The 21183-nt window shown below is 37.6% G+C and overlaps 1 protein-coding gene across 3 annotated transcripts in view; it reads right to left on the bottom strand.

Annotated features, from left to right (window-relative positions):
- Window positions 1–1258: 1258 nt before the first annotated feature.
- The window catches only part of Camk4 (calcium/calmodulin dependent protein kinase IV), a 215009-nt gene continuing 195084 nt past the window's right edge, over window positions 1259–21183 (bottom strand). For all 3 annotated transcript variants that reach the window (XM_070036034.1, XM_070036033.1, XM_070036035.1), the window contains 3 exons: window positions 20030–20156; window positions 15558–15710; window positions 1259–13803 (listed from right to left, as the gene is read on the bottom strand). In XM_070036034.1, the coding sequence (XP_069892135.1) occupies window positions 13336–13803; window positions 15558–15710; window positions 20030–20156 (748 nt within the window). In that variant the 3' untranslated portion in view covers window positions 1259–13335. The remainder of the gene's footprint in view (window positions 13804–15557; window positions 15711–20029; window positions 20157–21183) is intronic.

The following is a 21183-nucleotide window of genomic DNA, read 5'->3' as shown; positions in this document are numbered from 1 at the left end:
AACCCCCTCCCTAGCCAACCATAGTGTCACTGACTTGAATCAGCTTTGGAAGATGTAAGTTTCCTCTACATGTCATGAAGGAAAATGACAGCCCTCTGAAATAAGAATGAAGCATAATCATTTGCTCTAGTCAAGAAACACTGTGAGCCCCTTGTAATTAATGGCAGATGTGTCATGACTATCCTTCATAAAAGTAATGAGTTGATGGACCTCCCAGGGTGGGTTAATTAATGGTTGGTGTTTCATGGCACATATCAACATGAATGGCCCATGTCTGTATTTTCCTCATGTTTCTGTTACTTTGGAGCAGAGTTCTTGTGGCAAGATTTTAACCAGGAGGTGATACAAAACGTATCCCAGAGCATACTTGTATTGCCAGCTGGAAAGACTACTGGAGAAATTCAAAATGCTGTAGCAAAAACGTGAAGAAGCAGAGGGTAATTGTACCCCAAACAGGCATTATGCATTAGTGTTCTTTTTTTCAGGTGTAACTTCCTATTTTTGTTGATATTAAGTACAGGAAAATTGACTTTTTATGAAAAGAAATGGTCTAGAGGTGCAAAACCAGAATGAAATTAATAAGAAATGTTTCATATCCTGTCAAAAATTGATTTTCTGATGGGAGCTTTTGGTTTTCTTTAGCAGTCCCCATAGTTCCCTCAGTGGAAATATCTTTGTGCAGGGTGAATGCGCTTCCCATTCAAGTCAGGGTGGGGGTGAATAGAGAAAATTCCAGTTGTAAAGGTGAGCCCGGCTATCATATCACTGGCTTCCCCCACAGATACTTTACACAGAATGTTTGCTAATTCACCGAGTAGCCCAGCTCAAGTCCTGCTACCTTCTTAAGAATCAACATGAGCAGAGACAGGAGGGGGAAACAGGGGAGAATAATGTAAAGGGTGACAGTGACTGAGAAGCACTGTACTTAGTAATAACATTTTAAAAAGAAGAAAAAAAGACACGAACTATTTTTTGCTCCTGGTCTCTGGACCTGAAGATTTGAAAGTATCATGGAACATGACCATTGGATCCCTTCTGGCCCCCAAATTCCACACTTGGATTTTTTTTAAATGGTGAATTTTTTCAAGGACAGAAAAAGCTTCATAACTTTTATATTTGTTTATGTTGATCCAGATTATGCAAAAATGTATTGCTGTACATATGAGGGCAGTTTGTAGGAAAAAGTAAACTAGTGTTAGAGTAAAAGAGTAGTTTCTGGAAAATGTTATGAGTAAGTTTCTACTTTGTGTTGAGTATTTTCTTTTTTCTTTTTTTTTTTTTTTTTTTTTATCCGTCCTGGGGCTTGAACTCAGGGCCTGGGCACTGTCCCTGAGCCTCTTTGTGCTCAAGGTTAGCACTCTTATTACTTGAGCCACAGAGCCACTTCCAGCTTTTTCTGAGTAGTTTATTGGGCTGGCTTCAAACTATGATCCTTAGATCTCAGCCTCCTGAATAGCTAGGATTACAGACATGAGGCACCAGTGCCTGGCTCAATATTTTCTATTAAAAATAATGGACAATATGTTTTTATGTGAATTGTTGCAATTATGTCCAGTGAATTGATTTTTCAATGGGGCAGAATCAGATGAAGATGTCTATTCCCTTCTCAGCCTCTGTGAACTTATGAAAGGTATTACCTTTCCATGTGTAAAACCTTTTAAATAAGATGAGCTTGCCAGATGAAGTAATGACTAATACCCCCTCTTGACATTCATAATGTGATCAATTTACTCCACGGAAACAAATATTCAAGTACACAGTGTTACACATCCTAGAGGAACTCAAACTATAATTTTATCTTAGAGGAGGGGAAAATCCTCAGAAGATTCAACCACACATTTCAGATATAAAGAAAATACCACTGCATTTTCCTTAAATTGTAACATTTTAAATCACAGCATACAAAGATTTGGTGCACTCTTACATGGTTTATTTTCATACAGTACATGCAAATTGCTTTGCAGATTTCCCAGTAGCAAGGTATAGGCTTCTGTGGATGGGTTCAGACAGTCTGAACTCTCACAAGATATCATTGCCTAAGGTCCATCACCATTAGCCTAACAACATTCATTTTTGCTCAGGTCATATACTCTTCCTTTTAATTCCTTGAGACCAGCACCTCCAATTAGCATACTTAATCACTGAATGATATTGTCTAACCAGAGCCCAAACAAGCCACTGGGAGCTCTCATGATGTCTGCCTCAAGTCTCTTAGCAGCTGAGAGGGTCAATAATCACTGTGTTTAATATTTGGTAAGTCCTGGGCACTCTTATCAGTCACTACCATTGCAGATGTGGTAGCTTAACCAAAAGCAAATGGCATGATCTTGATGAATTCTCTACAAACTTTTTTCTGTGTTTACATTTATATCTCGGCCAACCTTTGTTTACCTAAAAATATTGTAATGCATCTTGGTATTAAGAAATCAATAGCACCATTTTGACAAGTTTGAAGAATGAAATGTTTACTGCTCCTTTTAAACCAGAATTTGGGAAGGGAGCCTTTAATATTCTATTAGCCATGTAAACCAGGATATTTATACTTCGTCCTCCAAATCTTACAAGTTCTTGTTTTGGGCTAATGACTTACCCTCCAATGATTGCAGGTATCCTGTGTGTGATGTTATTCTATTAATCTAACTTTCCTTGATGCTACTGAACTGGTTGTGGAACTTTGGTACAGAAAACCTTCAACAACCCAGGAATACACATTTAATATCTAGTAAAGATGAGAGAAGACACCCCAGGTAATGTTCCATAAATCCCTTGCAGGTTCTCCTTCCTCAGTGCCTGCTACCCTGCTTTCTGAAGTTTGACAGTCTCTGTCTCTGCTTCTCAGCTTCTCTTCCATCATTCAGATGACAGTTTATCTTTGTCTCCATTTCTCCTCATTTCAGCGGTCCTTGGTAATCACATAGCCTTTGCTAATCACTGACATTATAAAGTATAAAGTTACAACTAAAAGCATTCATACCATAACCTCATTCTAAATAGCAAATACTTTTTAAAAAGACAAGTTTCTCAAAGATGAAGAACACTGCTTTTAATAAGCAACACAAAAAGGAATGTATAGGAAGGAATGAGAAGTAGGACAGAGGCACAATGACAAAGTGACATTTGGCATTCTAAATTTTGATCATTCTAAATTTTGTTGTCTGAGACTTAGCTTTGTACAAGTTGTCTTTTGATGTCTAAACCTTCCTGTGAGAGCTGCCCTTTCAGGTCAGATGACTTATAGGGCTGACACAACCACAGCCAACTTTGATTTGGGCTTCCGTTAGTCAAACTTGAAGACGTAGGTGATTTTTATAGGGTCACAGAGTAGTTTTAGAAAAGCAATTTTATAAAATTTACTCAATCACCTTCAAGTTTACACTTCTATTTTTTGGGGGGGGGTGGGTGGGGGCGTGGGGAGAGAGGCCGAGTCAGTGCAGTTTTAACTTTCAGTGGCTGAGGCCTTGCTTTTACTGGTGACTTGCAAATTGTGTTTGGTGCATTGAATGATGGTTATTCTTTGGACTGGCATACCAGAATAGCTAAATATGGAAGCTGGATGGTCTGAGGAAAGGCTGAAGGTAGGTTTACCAAGAGCAAGGAGGCTGTCTAACTCAGCTATGTACAAAACCTGAGACTGTTCTGCAGGCTCAGCGACGTCCACACACAGCTTTACTCCTTCACCATTTTGCCCTACTTTCCTTCTCTCTGCCTGTGCTGACAGACTATAGGCAGACCAGTCCTCTCTGTCTCTCCTCAAGTTAGCCTATTCCCAAGAAGTGTTCTTTGATCATTCATGGTAGACAGGAGCTCTTCCCTCTTTCCATCCCTAAAGGACTCACCAGCTGCCAGGATTTAGTACAGGCTGACTCTTCTCTCCACTGGGTTTAATTGATCTCTGACTACTCCACTGTATGTAATAGTTTCTCAGTGATAGTTTCCTGGAAAAACAGACTTCTGGGATGCTTAAAATGTAGCCAATCATTTCATGAAAGTGTCCTTTTGATGTAGGACTCAACTGTTTGGTCTAATTTCTCAGAAGAAAATTAGCTATTGACTTTGGTGGTTTATTTATTTCTAAAAATATTTACATTTATCAAGATGGGTGCAAGTGGCTCACACCTCTTATCCTAGCTTACTCAAGAGGCTGAGAGAATTGAGGATTATAGTTTGCGGTCAGCTCAGCAGGCAAGCCCATGAGACTCTTATCTCCAATTAACCACCACAAAATAAAAAATAAAAAAAGCATGAGGTGGAGCTGTGGCTTAAGTAGTACTCAAGCAAAGAAGCTTAGAGACAGCACCTAGACCCCAAATTCAAGCCTCAGAACCAGCATCCCCCCAAAATAATAACTGCCTTCAAACTTCTGAGAAATGCAGACCATTGGCAAGTGGAAATGTGGGGTTTCTATCTACATGCTGTAATCCTTCCCCTCTCCCATTCCAATTGTCACTCTCCTACACATGTCAACCAATAGGAGTTGGCAGATGATTCTAGTCTTTTGGTTCTGAGCTCTATAATCTACCCTTGTGAATATGTTATGTCTTGATCACTGCAACAGTTTAAAGAAAAGCATGTATTATTTAAAGTCATGAGACAATTTTAGATAGTCTTAATAACAGGCATATAGTGGGGTTTCTACTCAATATCTCATTTGTAATCCTTTGACTACAGATGTTGAAAGCCCAACTAAGACACGAGAGTTGTGAATTCCTAAAATTTCTCTCAGTATCTGGGTCACCTGCTCCCTTTAGACAGATATTTTGGAATGAGTAATTTCTTTGTGACAGAAATAGACTTGGACAAAGGGTTCTTGTTGGATTTCTAAATATGTAAGGAAAGTCAAGCATTGACTCAAGGCCCTGTCTTTTCCAAGAAATGAAATATAAAGCACTAAGAAAAGCATGGAGTTTGGAAAGTGTTTCCAGAACTGTTGATGGGCAAGTCATTGTCATGGAATGCCATATAACGAAGCATATGATTTCCTAAAAGTGATGAATGGAAGTCCAGTTGATATAGATAGCTTCAGAATATCATAAGAGATTAAGAACCAAAGGGCTCTTATTTTTTATCTTGCTAAGTAACAGCTTTGGATGGACTTAGTATGAGTAAGTCCTAGTGCTAAGATGTCATTCATATAATTGTTAAAATATAATGATCATATTTCTAAAGCATACTCAAAGACCTAGAAATCTTCCACTCATGGCCAGCTTCGAGTCATATTCCAATTTCCTTTTTCGAGAATGAGGCAGTGTTGCATTTTGGTCCTGCAAAGAAATTTCACTGTTTAGTTGTTCTCTTACACAATTGTTCTTGTGTGACCATGTGCCATATAAAACTTCCTAAAATAGGATATGAGGATAGTAACCTCAAGCTAAGAGAAAAAAACTCAGTAGTTTGCAGATTACATTCTAGAGGTCATCAGAAAGCATGAGGCGCCTTGAGTAAAATGAAATAGCCACAATTCTTTTTTTACTCTATAAAATGCCATATTGATATCTTAGATATTGTGGCCTTAAACAATGTTCCACTAAAATCAGCCAGTAGAGGCTTGTATTGGAGCCACCATTTGCCTGACTTAGGAAATTGTTCTTTGGAGATTTAAATTTAATTCCTTGGGGAATTAATTAAATGTGGAGATTACGTTTTAAATGCTCATTAATTTTATATGTATATCTCAAAGACCAGAGATGAAAGAATGATTGACATTTAAACTAGGACGAATACTCATATTGACCCCAACCCTTTCATTCATAAGTCCTTTTACATACACCCTTAGCTCACTGGCTAATTTTTTATGCCCTTAAGTCAGCTGTTCCCACTCACTGAATTCACAGGTGATTAAAAACACAGGTGCTGGTGGCCTGTAATCGAAGCTACTCACAAGGCCACACTAAAGCCACCAGCACAACTATGTTTATCACAGCATTATTCACCATAGCCAATATGGAACCAACCCAAATACCCCTCAGTAGATGAATGGATTAAAAAAATGTGGTACATATACACAATGGAATTCTATGCTTCCATCACAAAAAATAACATTGTTCCATTCATAAGGAAATGAAAAGACTTGGAAATAATTATATTAAGTGAAGTAAGCTAGACCCAAACAAAAGCAGGTCGCATGTAAGAACTAGAATATGTATATGAGATTCTTCACAGGGGATTTCAATAACTCAAGTGCTTAGTGAAAAGGACTATATAGAATGAAGCATATTAACATGAACTCCAACTTATCAAAACAAGAGGTTCTTATTAGACCCTGTATATAGTTCATTCTTTTTTCTAAAAAAAAAAAAAAAGTTTGAAGCCAGCGTGGGCAGGAAAGCCCATTAGAGACCCTTTATCCCCAATTATTCAGCTAAAATCTAGACATGGCAGTATGATTCAAGTGGTAAGAGTGCTAGCCTTGAGCCAAGCTAAGTGAGAGTCAGAAACACTGAGTTCAAGTCCCAGTACCAGCACCAAAATAATAATAATAAAGAAATGGAAGGAAACACCATTATCTGTTGGACGTGGAATAAAGGTCCACTATTACGCCATTTTGGCTTCTTTGAATATTAGAATATTCTTTTTATTTACAGATAACCATAAAATATTACTGAAAGTATATAGTAAACAGAAAAAATTATGTGTGCTATCTATGCTATTTATCTATTTAATGCTATATATCTATGCTATATTGAAGAAATATAAAATAGGTAAAGATAAAAGATGGCAATTATAATAGTTTTCAACTTATTGTCACACTTAATTTTATCCTGTGCAAAGAAGACTATTATCCATGTCTCAAGGAAAGGAAAAATCTCGTAAATTTTTACCATTAAACACTGATTGTCAGAGTTGGGAGAGAGCTTTGGGAAAACAACAGCTTTCAAAAAATCTAATGTAAACAAAGCCTATCATATTCGAGTAGCTTACAATAATCTTCTAAGTTGAAAATAAAAGCCATTCAATTTGATTGGATTAATTATGTCTTTTTTTTTTTTTTTTTGTCGATAATGGGGCTTGAACTCAGCCTGGGCGCTGTCCCTCAGTTCTTCAGCTCAAGGCAAGTGCTCTACAGCTCCAGCCACAGTGCCACGTCTGGTTTTCTGGTGGTTAACTGGAGATGAGAGTCTCACGGACTTTCCTGCCTCGGCTGGCTTTGAACCGTGATCCTCAGATCTCAGCCTTCTAAGTAGCTAGGATTACAGGTGTGAGCCACTGGCACCGGGCATATCTGTCACTTTTAATGGAAGGAATCACAGCAATGATTAAACTGAATACAAATATTCTGTGTTTTTCAGTTAAATCTTAAAGTGCACTGGATTGTTTAGAAAAACAATGTTACTTTGCAGTGTTTGGAGCTGCATTGCTATTTAGAGTGTCAGCCTTAAGTCTGGAGCAACACGGATTGCTTGTGTCTCTGGCTAGGTTGGGATGCTTGAAGGGCTTTAGTTACTTCTTGCTACTACATGACGAGCCTGATGGCTACAGAAATGAAACAAACATTGATTTGGGCCAGGTGCCAGTGAACTACTCAGAAGGCCGAGATCTAGGGGATTGAGGCTCAAAGCCAGGGTGGTCAGAAAAGCCCATCTTCAAAATAACTAGCAAAAAGCGAGGTTGAAAGTGTGGTTCAAATAGCAGAGTACAAATAGAGCAAGCATGAGGCTTGGAGTTCAAATCCCTGTTCTGGTTTAAAAAATAATGCTAAAACTAATTCATGGAAAGAGAAAATAATAGGTGGAATCTTATTTTCTCATTTATGGTCAATGGAAATATACCAAATACTCAAGTTCATGGGAAGAGGCTTTCTCCTAATTTAAACTCCACTGGGCCAGATGCATAGGATCTTCCTTACAGCAGTGTCTTGATTCTTGTGACATTATAAGATGGACTGCTTTCACTGAGCTAGGTGACAGGGAAAAGACTGAATCATGAAGGAAGTTAAAACCATACAATGAAGTATTAATTTTGTTATTACTCTCCAAGTAAAAAAATAGCTGCACTAAGATTACATTACTTGATCTTAGGTCATGTCCTTAAGGAATAATAATGACAAAACTTGCCCTTAATATATCAAAATATAGAAAGAAGAAATGCTATACTTGGTTATCATTGGATACTGAAGCTCTCCATAATTTTCTTTTGCTCTTTCACCCTCTCTGTCCTTTCTTCTTTCCCTTCTTCTTCCTGTATTTATCAAGGAGTTAGAAAGTCACCCTGAATGTGTCAGAAGAGTAAAAGGACAAAATTTAATAGAAAATGATTGGGTATATTTTGTTTATCATGTGGTTACAAATATTATAATACCAATATTACATGTGTACAATATTTTTTTAAAAACACTGCAGACGTACAGTCTAATCACCAGTGTTAAATCAGTAAATGCTCAAAAGTTAACAATGCATTAATGTGAGCACTAAGGAAATAATGTATCAGGAATGTAGTAATGATGAGCATTAAGGAAATTGGAATATGACTTAATAGCTAGTACTTACAAGAATATTACAAATCCTATTACACAAGTAAATGTCTAGAAACATTGCATTGTCTCAAGTAGACCTACATGGCAAGATTGAATGTTCTACCTTGACAAGTAAATCATAATATTCTAATTTTGTAATTGTCTCTGCTGTGTATTTGTTTTGTGTGTGTGTGTGTGTGTGTGTGTGTGTGTGTGTGTGTGTGTGTGTGTACAGTCAACAAACACCCATCAAGAAAAACCTAGTACTAATTTACTTTGTTGACCTTTTAAAGAAAATGTCTTTGAATTGGCTTTGCAAGAACAATCCCAAAACAGGAAAGGTTTACTAATTTTATTCTTTGCCTTTATGGCATTTACTTTCCCTTTTCCAATTTTAAATGCAACCAGCTGCTTCAGTGCAATAAAAACTGAATTATGAAACAAAATGGCTTTTTAAATCATCAGCCTGTAGGCAACCTACAATTAGTTACCTTGCATGTGAAAATGGAAATAGAAATTGCTAAACATTGTTATAAAAATGTTAAAATACTGTCCAACTGAGGTCCTAGGAAAAGGCAAAGTGCTTCTTTCTTTTTTTTAAGTCTCCCACTAAAAAATGATTTTTCTAAGATCAGAATGTAAAAAAAAAATTCTGGAAAGTCTTTAAAAAATCTGTGTGTAATGGCAGTGTTGATTAAACCCTTCTCAGGAAATCTAAAAAAATATATCAGCCAGTGGCCATCTTCCCATTTTGGGGAAGTGGGGTAACTGGCATAGTATCACCATTATCATACAATGCCCATTATGCAAATTTGTATGTCTAAAAAGATGGACTGCCTGTTATAGAAGATGGTGCCCAGCTTAGTACTGGTGGACAAATCTGGATTCTCTATGTGGTCTTTTCTCAGGGGGACATATGGTTGAACCACAGCAGATTTGAGTAAGTCAGAACACTGTGGGCTGTGTGGCAGCATTTATGAGACTCTATTCCAGGGCATGATGAGGGAGCAGAAGAATTTGTCCAGCAGCCAGTTTGACAATGCCCAGGAAAGTGGTGGTCTTTGAAGTCAGGTTGTGAAACACTCGTGGAAGCCCATGAATGGCCAGGAGTAGCCAATTTTTTTTCTCTCTCTCCTTATTTCAATTTATAACATTTCTGAAACATTTTCTTCTTGGCTTCTCACCAGTGTGGAAAACTGAGGCACAGAAACTGAAATGTCACTTTGCTTAAAATAAGAAGTGCTCTGCATTAGCACAGATACAGCAACCACTAGTTCTATTGGCTCCTGACTATTTGATGTCCTAAAGGTGTTAACAAACACCCCTCATTTTGAAAACTTACTATAAAAATAATTCAAAATATTCCATAATTTTGAATATTAGTTATATTGTTATACTTTAGATACACTGGATTAAAATATACTGTAATCCATTTCATGTGACTTGTAATCTTTTTATTCCATACAGTACTGTTTTAGACAATAGCTTCTACAAGCGTGTCACCAGTTTTCTACCTTATTTATGGGTCCCTGTGACAATGACCTTTTTTTTAACTGTATTTTCTTTTTTTGTCTTTTCTTTTTTGGTACTGGGGATCGAACCCCAGTACTAGTACTTGTTAGGCAAGCGCTTTGCCACTGAGCTACATCCCAGCCCGACAATGAATGCTTTACAGTTTGAGAAAACCACTGGAATCACAATTAATTTCTTTTAATGGGAAAAATAATTCAGGAGTGCCTTGATGCTAAAAGAATCTAATTTATGCAGTGTGTCTGAACTTCTCAATATGAAAACCAATAAAATAATGTGATTATTGTCAACTCTAAAATGCAAAATGTAGTTGATTGCTATATGTTGAGATTCAAAAAGTATTCTGCTTTGTGACTTTGCCAATTAAGACTAATGTTATGAAGTAATTTTTTCAAATTCAGATTCTTTTTCTTTACATTAATTTAGCTAAATAATCTTCGAAACAGATACCCATTTCCATTTAACAAGCTATGTAAATGTTGTCCTTTCAAATACTCTAATGTAATCCCTATATAACTTATTAGAGTGTATGCCTATAAAGTCTTTGAATTATTTGACTATGAAATGCCTTTCTTGTGAATGGTTGACCCATTTTGAACTGAAAGGGCTTAGTCAACATATAGGTATTGTCAGGACTTAATCTCTAACACACAACTCAAAATTTCAAACTCCTTCTGGTATTTAGGTAGTTTGTAGATTATAAAAGAGAGGGAATTACTGTATGCTTGAATATAACAAGGAATGGTCACATGCAATAATTTAAGTGGGTAATTTTTTTTTTTTTTTGTCCATCGTGTGGGCTGAACTCGGCCTGGGTGCTGTCCCTCAGCTCTTCAGCTCAAGGCTAGCACTCTACCACTTGAGCCACAGAACTACTTCCAGCTTTTTTCTGCTTATGTGGTGCTGAGGAATCAAACCCAGGGCCTCATGCATGTGAGGCAAGCACTCTGCCACTGAGCCAACCTCCCAGCACCTAAGTGAGTAAATTCTAAAATGTACTGACTCTGGCCTTTGCAGGGCCATTTCTGTTGTCCACGGGGCCAATCAATCAGTCCGCCCAGGTTGGAATGTTAACACATCTGCGCTTGGAACAGTATTAGGTGAGCTGGTAGTGGTGATGTATTCTTACCTCCTAATGAATTGGCGTCTTCTAACAATACCCCTTTCTCTCTCTTCTTTGCTCTTCTTATGAATGAGACACTTACCATGTATACCTTTTAAATCTCATGGGAAAAATTATACCAGAAAACTTTTCTTCTTCTTAAATGGAAAGCTTAATGCTTAATGAAGTTATTCTTTTCCTTTCCCCTGCCCTTTGGTACCAGTCTTGGGGCTTGACCTCAGGGCCTGTAGTCTATCCCTGAGCTTTTGTGCTCAAGGACAGCATGCTACTACTTGAGTCACAGCTCCACTTCTGTCTTTGGGGTGTTAATGTGAGATAAGCATCTCATGGACTTTTCTACTCAGGCTGTATTCGAACTGTGATTCTCAGATCTCAGCCTCCTAAGTAGTTGGGATTATAGTTGTGAACCAGTGGTGCCTAGTGAAATTATTCTTTAAGGCTGAAAAGTATTAATCCCTTTACATATAACACTCAAAATGAGAAGTTCAAAAAAGTTAAAAGAAGGTAAAAGGGAAGAAAAGGGCACACACTAGCAATTAATAAAGAAAAATAAAACCAAAATAGTTACCTGAGGTTAGGTGATTTACTTCATCAGGATCTTTCTCTTGGTATCAGAAAACTACCAAATCTCTATGGAATATAAGAAGCCTTACCTTTTCTCTTCAAAAGACAGGCAGAATGTGTACTGAGATCCGGTAGCCTCCAGAAGGCAGAGGTTTAGCTTTACTTTCCAACAACAATGTCAGGAGGAACCTGAATAATTTAAAATTTACTATCTAGGAAGATTATTTGCTTATCACCTTTATTGTCTCCATTTTGGACTTGGAAAATAATCCTTTAAAATTAAGAAAACACACCAAAATAATGATCACCAAAATATGATCATTATTCTTGATAAAATATTCATTTCAACTCAGAAATTTGAGATATTTGGAATTCATGAAGTTGTGATGAGGGAAGTTTTTCCATGAAAGTCAAAGAAAGAAGAGAGGAAACAGTACGATGAAATCTGTTCTAGCATCTTGTGAATCTTATTTGAAATGAGTATTTTCTTTAGTTTTGTTATTAAGGTAAAATTTTTACATTGTGCTAAAGTTTCTGCCATGGAAAATTTCAGAACTTTGTAAAGTGTGGGCAATTTCAATTCAAATCTGAGAAAAAAACTGTACTTTTTATATTTAAGTTCATAAACCCAGGTAACTATCATTGGAAAGGGGAGGTAACTATTGTGTACCATGTACAATGAATTATGTGAAATGCAATGTGCTGTCCTCATTCTTTCCAAAGATTTTTGGCACCAATCTGTGGAATTGATATTTCTAAATATTTGAAACTTGTTAATTACACAGTTTTGCTCATAAAAAGTTCTTATCCATAAGTTTATATAAATTTATGAACACAATTGTATCTTTATATATTTAGGTCTCAGTTTTACCTTATTTGTTACTCTATATTTCTTTATCCTCACCTAAGCTCTATCCATCTGGAAGCCATCTTATTGGAAAGAGCAGGTGAAGGAAAAAGAAAACTCAAAATGAGTTAAAAAAAATCCTTTCTCCAGGATTGTAAAATGGCAGCTTTTATAATAGAACATTTTGCCTATTATTACATAGCATATGTGAAAATAATGTAAAAATACTTGGTCCAAAGGAGCTTTAGGAGTTTATGGATCCTTGCTTCTTATAAGAATGCTTCAATTTCTTACCATTGCAAAGGGAAATTTTTGTACATACTGTACAAGCATCCCCTATAATAAGATCCTTTAAAACAGTTGAACTCATTAATGATGAAAAGTAAATGTTGGGAAAGTCACAAAAAATTGCCTTACAGCTGGTAATAATACCTGTGCAGTCATTCACAGGAATTACTACTGCCTTTGTAGAAAGCCAACGGATATGAAACAGATAGATTTTTCAAGGAAAAATCAGTTTGCTACTGTTCCCTTCAAATCTGTGTCACGGTGCTGAAAATGTGTTTCTAAGTGTTGTGTTTACTTGCAACATCAATTAATTCATCAGTATAAGGTATCCATTACATGCCATAGAAAACACTAATACTTTTATAAAGCAGTCACATGCATTTTAGTTAGGATTACCAACTGGTATATATGATTTTTTTTTGCACCTCAAAAACAGAATCACTACAGTGCATGTCATGCTTCCACACCTTCCTTGCTGAAGGACAAAGTAAATAAAATGCCAAGGTTTGGCCTCTAGATCTGAAGAAGGCCAGCTTAGTACTCTGGCAGGATCTCATCTGGCTGTGGCATTCCGAGTTCCATGTCAGGGTCTTCCTGATCTTCGTCGAAGGTTTCTGTCATAGTCTTCGGTTCCTCCTCTTCTGAGTCGACCTCTGTTTCTGGCTCGTTCTCTGTTTCTGTGTCATATTCTGTTCCAGGGTCAGCCATCTTTATCCCATCTTCCCATGCTTTGGGTACCACACTGGAGGCAGCAACAGCATCTGTATCTGCATCTTTCACCTTCTTCAAGGACTGCACCTTCTTGTGCTCTGCTTCTTCACCTTCAGCTGCCTTTGGGGCTCCATCTTTCTGAATTTTTTCATCTTGAGGAGGAGTGTTGATGTCCTTGTCATCTTGATTTGGAGATGTTTCTTGGCTTACCTTTTGGCTCTCTTGGATACTGCTATGGCTGCTACTGGCACTTCCCAACCTGGAAGAGGCCACTACGGCTTTCACTGCAGCCTAATTGGGGGGGGAAAAATCCAACTCAGAGTTCAATCCTTAACTTGTTCATATGGCTTGTGTCTGTGAGGTTCATGTCTTGGGAAGGAACTTGTTTGGAGAATTAGCAATCATAATATTTTAATCTCAAAACCATCTGGACATCTCAAATCACAAAATGTGTTTCCCCATGGATGACTAGTATAAAGTTTTAGACTATTTCCCCAAGTATTTGTTTTATGGAACACTGGTTCTATGATGTTAGTTGGTATTATGGGGACAGAAGAGTTCCATAGTTAAGTTAGTTAGCTTATGAAATCCTGGGTTAAGTCAATGTTACTCTGTCTAAGGTATTTCAAATTTATTTGATTATAGATCCCTTCAGAGTTATTTAATCTATATTAGCCTGTGAAAAATAACTGAGTAAGAGCGTAATTCTGACTCTTAGTTATTCTCTGGGATACTTTGTTTTTATTGCTAGACTAAATATCACTATATCACAGAAATGTGTGAAATCTCTATTTCATATATATTCTACAAAACAGATATACTTCGTTAACTATTTTCATTTTTTTTTTTTGGCAGTAGTGGGACCTGAACTCTGGGCCTGGGTGCTATCCCTTAGCTCTTCAGCTCAAGGCTAGTGCTCTACCACTTAAGCCACAGCACCACTTCTGGCTTTTTCTGCTTATGTGGTGCTAAGAAGTTGAACCCAGGGCCTCATGCATGCAAGGCAAGCATTCTACCACTGAGCCACCTTCCCAGACCCTGTTAAATATTTTCTGTGTTACTTAACTTGAATGTTTGCCAAGTATAGAAATTACTTATAAAATACAGATTCCAAGATTGTCAATTTTCACTCATTCAAAAATAAAGCATATTTCTGGGTAAATGTTAAGTTTTCTTATCAATGCCTTAGTTAGATGAGCACCAGCAATCATCCATTTGGTAAATAAATTTCAACAAACAACATTATTATTGTTACTAACAGATAGAGAACTCATGTCAGCACTGTTGGGATTTCAAACTAGGATTTTTTCCCCTAGTGCCAAGAGAAATGAATACTAGTACTAAAGAAACAACAACAACAACAAACCCTCTTATAGTTTGTTTCCATTTCCTGGAGTTCCTTTGGATGAATAATAGAAAAAAAAGAAACAGGGCTGGGAAGGTGGCTCAGTGGTACAGTGCTTGCATGCATGAGACCCTGGGTTTGGTTCCTCAGCACCACATAAACAGAAAAAAGCTGGAAGTGGCACTGTGGCTCACGTGGTAGAGCGCTAACCTTGAGCTGAAGAGCTGAGGGACAGCACCCAGGCCCAGAATTCAGGCCTCATGACTGACCAAAAAAAAAAAGAAGAAGAAGAAAGAAAAGAAACAAAACAAACCATGTTATTTTACCTTCAGCTTGGATGAATATTATTTTATTTTATATTTTCAATAAATATAATTTTATATGATCAGATATACATAGGCATTGTGCCTTGTGTTCCTTTCCTAAGAGTATCCTCCTTTGGTTTCATTGTGTGTGAATGCCTAGAGAAAACTCTTCTTTTTAATAACCAAAATAATTCCTTTCATTAATTAACTGTACAAAACAATAGGTTTATAAATGACGTTTTCATAATTGTATACAATAAAGTATCCTATAGTCCATGTTTAGAACATCATTCCTGAATTGACAATTATTAATGGATTGATTAACCAGTGGCGATTTTTGCAAATAAATATGTCTTGAAATGAAAAAAGAAACAAAACAAACCATGTTGTTTTACCTTCAGCTTGCGCCGAGCATTGAATTCTTGGAGCTTCTTTTGAGCAGTATCCATGTGTACAAAGTTGGCTGCTTTACCTGTGACCCATGGATGCTGGAGGGCTTGAAATGTATTCAACCGTTTCTTAGGATCTAAAACAATTAATTTTTTGACCTGATAATAGAAAGAAAGATAGACTTAGGGAACCTTTGATTGTGATCTGGACTTGCCCTCAGCTTATGAACTTCTAGGTCATGTTCTATTTTCCTAGTAGTAGCACTAAGTATATACATACATATATATATATATATGCATATATGTAATATGTTTAAGTAAGTATTTAATTCCTCAGGGGTCACCAGGAGTAGGACTGGCTTCAGGTAGCAGCAGTAGAGGGAGAGCAGGAAGATGGTGGCGTGTACTATGTCAGACCCTAAACTACCAGACTTCTGTTGAACAGAGGTTAAAGAAGCAGGCCTTGACTTTCTCTTAGAGAGAACACTCCTTGAAGGCAGAACCAACATCTAGATAATTCTAGATTGTGTTTTGCAATCACCTAGAATTCAGCTCTTAAACTATAGCTCAAGGTAACAGTCACTCACGGACCATTGTTCTTTCTCTGAGGAATATACGGGAAACAAATCCTTGTCCTTGTGGAATAATATCTTACCATTCTCTTGGGGCTTAGAGTTCTTTCTCTCTTTGAGGATATTTAAAGGAATAATCCCAGAACTAGAGTAAAAGACATTTTAACATCAAAATAAAGAAGTCATTGGCTTGGGAGTATGATTTGCTTAAATGACTGAATCTAAACAAAGGTATCCCATTCTGTAAGGATTACTTCTGCTTGTGTAGATGAACAGACAACAGATTTCTAGGAAGACCAACAAATGACATAATATCCTGCCCTCAGCTACAGAGGGTGTGACCCAAATTGAAGGAGAGACTATTTGTAATCAAGGATGTACAAGCTCTGGTTAAATCTCTAATTTCTCTGTAAATACATTCTTATATGTGTACAAAACATCACTAAAATCCATATTGGTAATCTTTGAATTTGAGACTGTCAGCTCCAATTAACAAATGAGAGATGGACAGAAGCTCAAAGAATAGTTTCGCCCAGGTTCAGACAATTTATAATTGGAGTTTGAATTCAAACTCTGTTCCACACCATGCTAAAGCTCATCGTGTGGCTGCTGCAAATAATGTTGCAAGGTGAGCAACCTCTCTGGACTTCATTCTGATAAAGGGCTTTGGGTGACAATGGTTCATTGTCAACTACTTAGGAGGCTGAGGATTGTGGTTTAAAGACAGTCAGAGCAGAAAACTCCACGAGACCCTTATCTCCAATTATCCACCAAAAAACTGAAAGTGAAGCTGTGGCTCAAAGGGTAGAGCACTAGCCTTGAGCACAAAAGCTCATGAACAGCACCCAGGACCCTAGTGAAAGCCCTAGGACTGGCATGTACACACACACACACACACACACACACACACACACACACACACACACACACACACACACACACACACACACATCTTTTCTAACTCCAATAACCCAAGAAGTAAAAAAAAAAATGATGCAACAAGTTAAATAAGAAAAAAAAAATAGTGTCTGGTTCTCCTTTCACTTCTTTTCTGACACCTCTGCAAAGAAGCATGTATTTGGGATGAAGCTTCTGGATTAGTAGGAGGAAGAGACCTCTGGATCTTGTGTGAAGTGTGACTGAGAAGGGCACAAGAAGTGGTAGGGGGGTCACAGGGGATGGCAGTGGTGCGGGTGAGAGAAGACAGTGGGATTCAGACAGTGGCAGTGGTGGAGGAGAGGAGGGGATGGGCTGGAGCATGCTCAGAAGTGTGGAGTGACATAGCCATATATCACATGTATTCTCAGTCACACTGGAAAAACCACAGGCCTGAGGGATCTGTTCCGTGGAAGCACACTGATGGAAAAGCAGAGATATTTGGAGGGAAAAGGGTCCTGGGGGTTTGAAAACCTGAGTGAATTCTCGTAATGTGTGGCCTTGGTCAGTCATTTCATCTAGCTGGTCCTTATGCCCATCTTTAAAATGAGAGTAGGGCTAGATGACTCTTAAGATCTCTCTGATGATTCCAAAAAGTTAGCTTTTGTTTTTTTTCTATGTAGTTTTTCACTATAGGATTGGCAGTGAATTTTTAAAAATTTTATTGTTAAGATGTACGGAGAGGTTACAGTTACATAAGTAAGGCAATGAGTACATTACTTGTCAATCATTGTTACCCCTTCCTTCCTCGTTGTTGCCCAGTATCCCTTCCCTCCCTACCTCCCACACTCCTATCCCCACCCCCTCTGCCACTTGAAGTTGTAAAGTTTGTTTCCAATATACTGTCCTGTGGGTATCCTTGTTGTAATGGGTCATCCTGTGTCCTTGTTTCAGCGTTTTGTTATTCCCCTTCCACCCCCCCCCCCCAGATTAGACATATGTATATACAAGATGCAGGGTATCAAAATTAAGTACAGTGACAACAGGGGATATGCCATAGGGGAAAGAACATACAAAGGAAACAGCAACAACAAAAAATAAAATCACATGGTGCATTTAAAACAGTAACAATAAAGACAGACCTCTTGTGTCCATATCTTGGGGTTCATTTCACTTAGCATCATCTTATATGGTCATTTGTACATGTTTTTGAGCTTTTCAGCTCATCTGATAAGACAATCCTATATGTATACTAATTATTGCAAATAAGGGAAACCATGGGACCTAAATTTCTTTGGGACTGGGTAACTTCACTTAATATGATTTTTTCCAAATCTTTCCATTTCCGAACAAATGGGGCAGTGTCATTCTTTCTGATAGAAGCATAAAATTCCATTGTATATAGGTTCTACATTTTCTTGATCCATTCATCTACTGAGGGGCATCTGGGTTGGTTCCATATCCTAGCTATGGTGAATAATGCTTCGATAAACATAGTTGTGCTGGTAGCTTTAGTATGGCCTTGTTTGTGATCATTAGGGTAAATGCCCAGGAATGGGAAAGGCTGAGAGAGGATAAAGGTGAATTTTTTTTAACAGCTGTATTCCACTTTATTCTTTCCTAGAAATGGCAGTGCATGTTGTCCTTGAAGGCCATTTTTAAGGATAAGTGAATTTTGGCCCCTTGTGACTGCTGAGCAGGTGACATGGCTTATGGGGGTGAGGTCCCAGGACTTTTGGATCCCTGCCACACCTCTCTTCCTTTCAGGAAGGGACTCCAGGATGGAGATGGTAAAAGCTCTACTTTAATCCTGAAGACTGAAAGGAAACCTAATTTTATAATATTCCTGGTCTGCCCCCTTTTTTTTTTTTTGCCATACAACAAAGCTGTTTAAGAATACAGTACAGGGCTGGGAAGGTGGCTCAGTGGTAGAGCGCATGCCTTGCATGCCAGAGCCCCTAGGTTCGATTCCTCAGCACCACATAAGCAAAAAGAAAAAAGCCGGAAGTGGCGCTGTGGCTCAAGTGGTAGAGCGCTAGCCTTGAGCTGAAGAGCTGAGGGTCAGCGACCAGGCCCAGAGTTCAGGCCCCATGACCAGACCCCCCCCCCCGAAAAAAAAGAATACAGTACATCTTGATTAATGTCACCCCTTTCAACACTGTCACTCACCCCTTGGAGCCCAACCTTTCCCTCACTCTTCTTAATTTTTTTTTTTTTTGTTGTTGTTGGTCATGGGTTTGAACTCTGGGTGCTTCAGCTCAAGGCGAGAGCGCTCTACCACTTGAGCCACAGTGACAGGTCCAGTCTTCTGGTGGTTAATTGGAGATAAGAGTCTCACGGACTGTCCTGCCCTGGCTGGCTATGAACCACGATCCTCCGATCTTAGACTCCTGAATAGTAGGATTACAGGCATGAGCCACTGGTGCCTGGCACTCTTCTTAAGTTTTTAGGATAGGCATTGACAATTTAAGTTACATATACGCTTCCTGTCCTCTTTTTTAGAAGCATGTTGTTTCTTGAGTACAGGTAAGCTTCACTATTAGTTTAAGTGAGAAGCAATACAACACAAAAAGAAAATGCATCAATACAGTGGAACTTTTTTGAGACAGGTTACGTATGAGACATATTGGACTTGTGTTATTGTCAAGATAATTTAATAAGTTTGAGTGACGTTTCAAGAACTGAATGAAATTTACTTGAAATATGTCTAAATCAAGGCAAGTAATCAGCAAATTCTATATATAGGATGGTTAAATTGACTTAGTTTTCACTATGTTTTTCCTAAGCAAGGCTCTATCTGTATTTATATCAAGAAGAGAAACTCATTAATATTACAATAAGTGTAAGTTGTAATAATATAAATACTGATGAGTAAAAATATGTATTTTTCATTCTCAAGAAAAATGCAATAATTTTTATTTAAAATATCTTAAAATTATAATGCAGGATTAATGATGGCATGCTTCTAAAAAGGCTTTCTCAATCATTAGATAAAATGAATTCTTTTCCTTGTGTTTTGGTTGCGCTTACCAAGTCCTTGGCGTTTAGAGATACTTCATCCCACCACGGGGAGATAAAGTAATATTCACAATTCAGAATTCTCCGGAACATGAACTGATCACCTCTTTCATCATAAAATGGTTCAAATCCACAAAGTCTAGAGGGAAAACATAGAGGGAGGAAAGGATCTTTAAAGACTAAGTTTATGTAATTAAATTTCTGCAGAAATTCAAGAGTCCCTTTTGCACAATTTTCAGCCATGAAAGTGTCTCCTCAGCACCTGTATGCAATTGCGTATTTGTTATAATTCACAACAGGTAGGGCCTAGACAAATCATATCTCCAAGAAGTAAGAACAGAGGACTTCTAAAGCAATAATAATAATAGTAGTAATAATATAATGACATGAAAAACACCCTTTACAATAGCTAACAATATAGGCGTCACGTTAAAGTCTTCCAGAGATATTTTTCATGCGTAGAAGTTAGAGTCTTTTTATGTTAGATGGGTGGAATAAAATTTGACTACTTTTATCACACAGTTGAAAAAAAATCAGTATCTAGTCTTTTCACACCTTGGGTTACTCTCAATTAAGGAAATATATAGTGGAAAAGATTATTACAAGGGGAAATTAGAACTTCTTACGGACACCAACTCAGTAGACTTTGTTATGCACGTATACAAAAACTTTTTTCTGATGGTTTTCCTCAGCCTCTGAGAAAGAAAAAAACACCCACAGTTGTATAACTGAGCGTTTCAGGCAGAAATAAACCCAATTGTGAAGATGTCTGAAGATCCAGAGACTATAAGCCAAATGCAATCAACCAGGGATGGTCAGATTCTGTTTCATCTGTAGGCAAGCATGGTTTAGGTAGGAATATTAGATACATTTTACAAGTATGTGATTAGTATAGAAATTAGGCAGAAGCAGTGGAATATCATTACATAATAAGAATGATCTAGCAACAGATCCTTCAAGTTCATTCTGTGGGAAACATGGCCTCTGAGATTTAGTGCAGAGTTGTGATGTAGCTGTGGAAGATGGTACACAACTAAGCAAGATAATAAATTGTCCCATGAATTCGCCACTGCAGTCTCTTGAGGAGCAGAAACGACTCACTCACTAGTCTCTGCTTTCTTCCATTATCCCAAATACCACACTCATATTATTGGCCTCTTCTTTTA

Source organism: Dipodomys merriami, unplaced genomic scaffold, assembly GCF_024711535.1.
Source record: "Dipodomys merriami isolate MVZ:Mamm:240054 unplaced genomic scaffold, mDipMer1.0.p SCAF_27, whole genome shotgun sequence".
In the NCBI taxonomy this organism is placed as follows: domain Eukaryota; kingdom Metazoa; phylum Chordata; class Mammalia; order Rodentia; family Heteromyidae; genus Dipodomys; species Dipodomys merriami.
The sequence above is the reverse complement of the archived record's forward strand: the minus strand, read 5'-3'. Positions and strand labels throughout refer to the sequence as shown.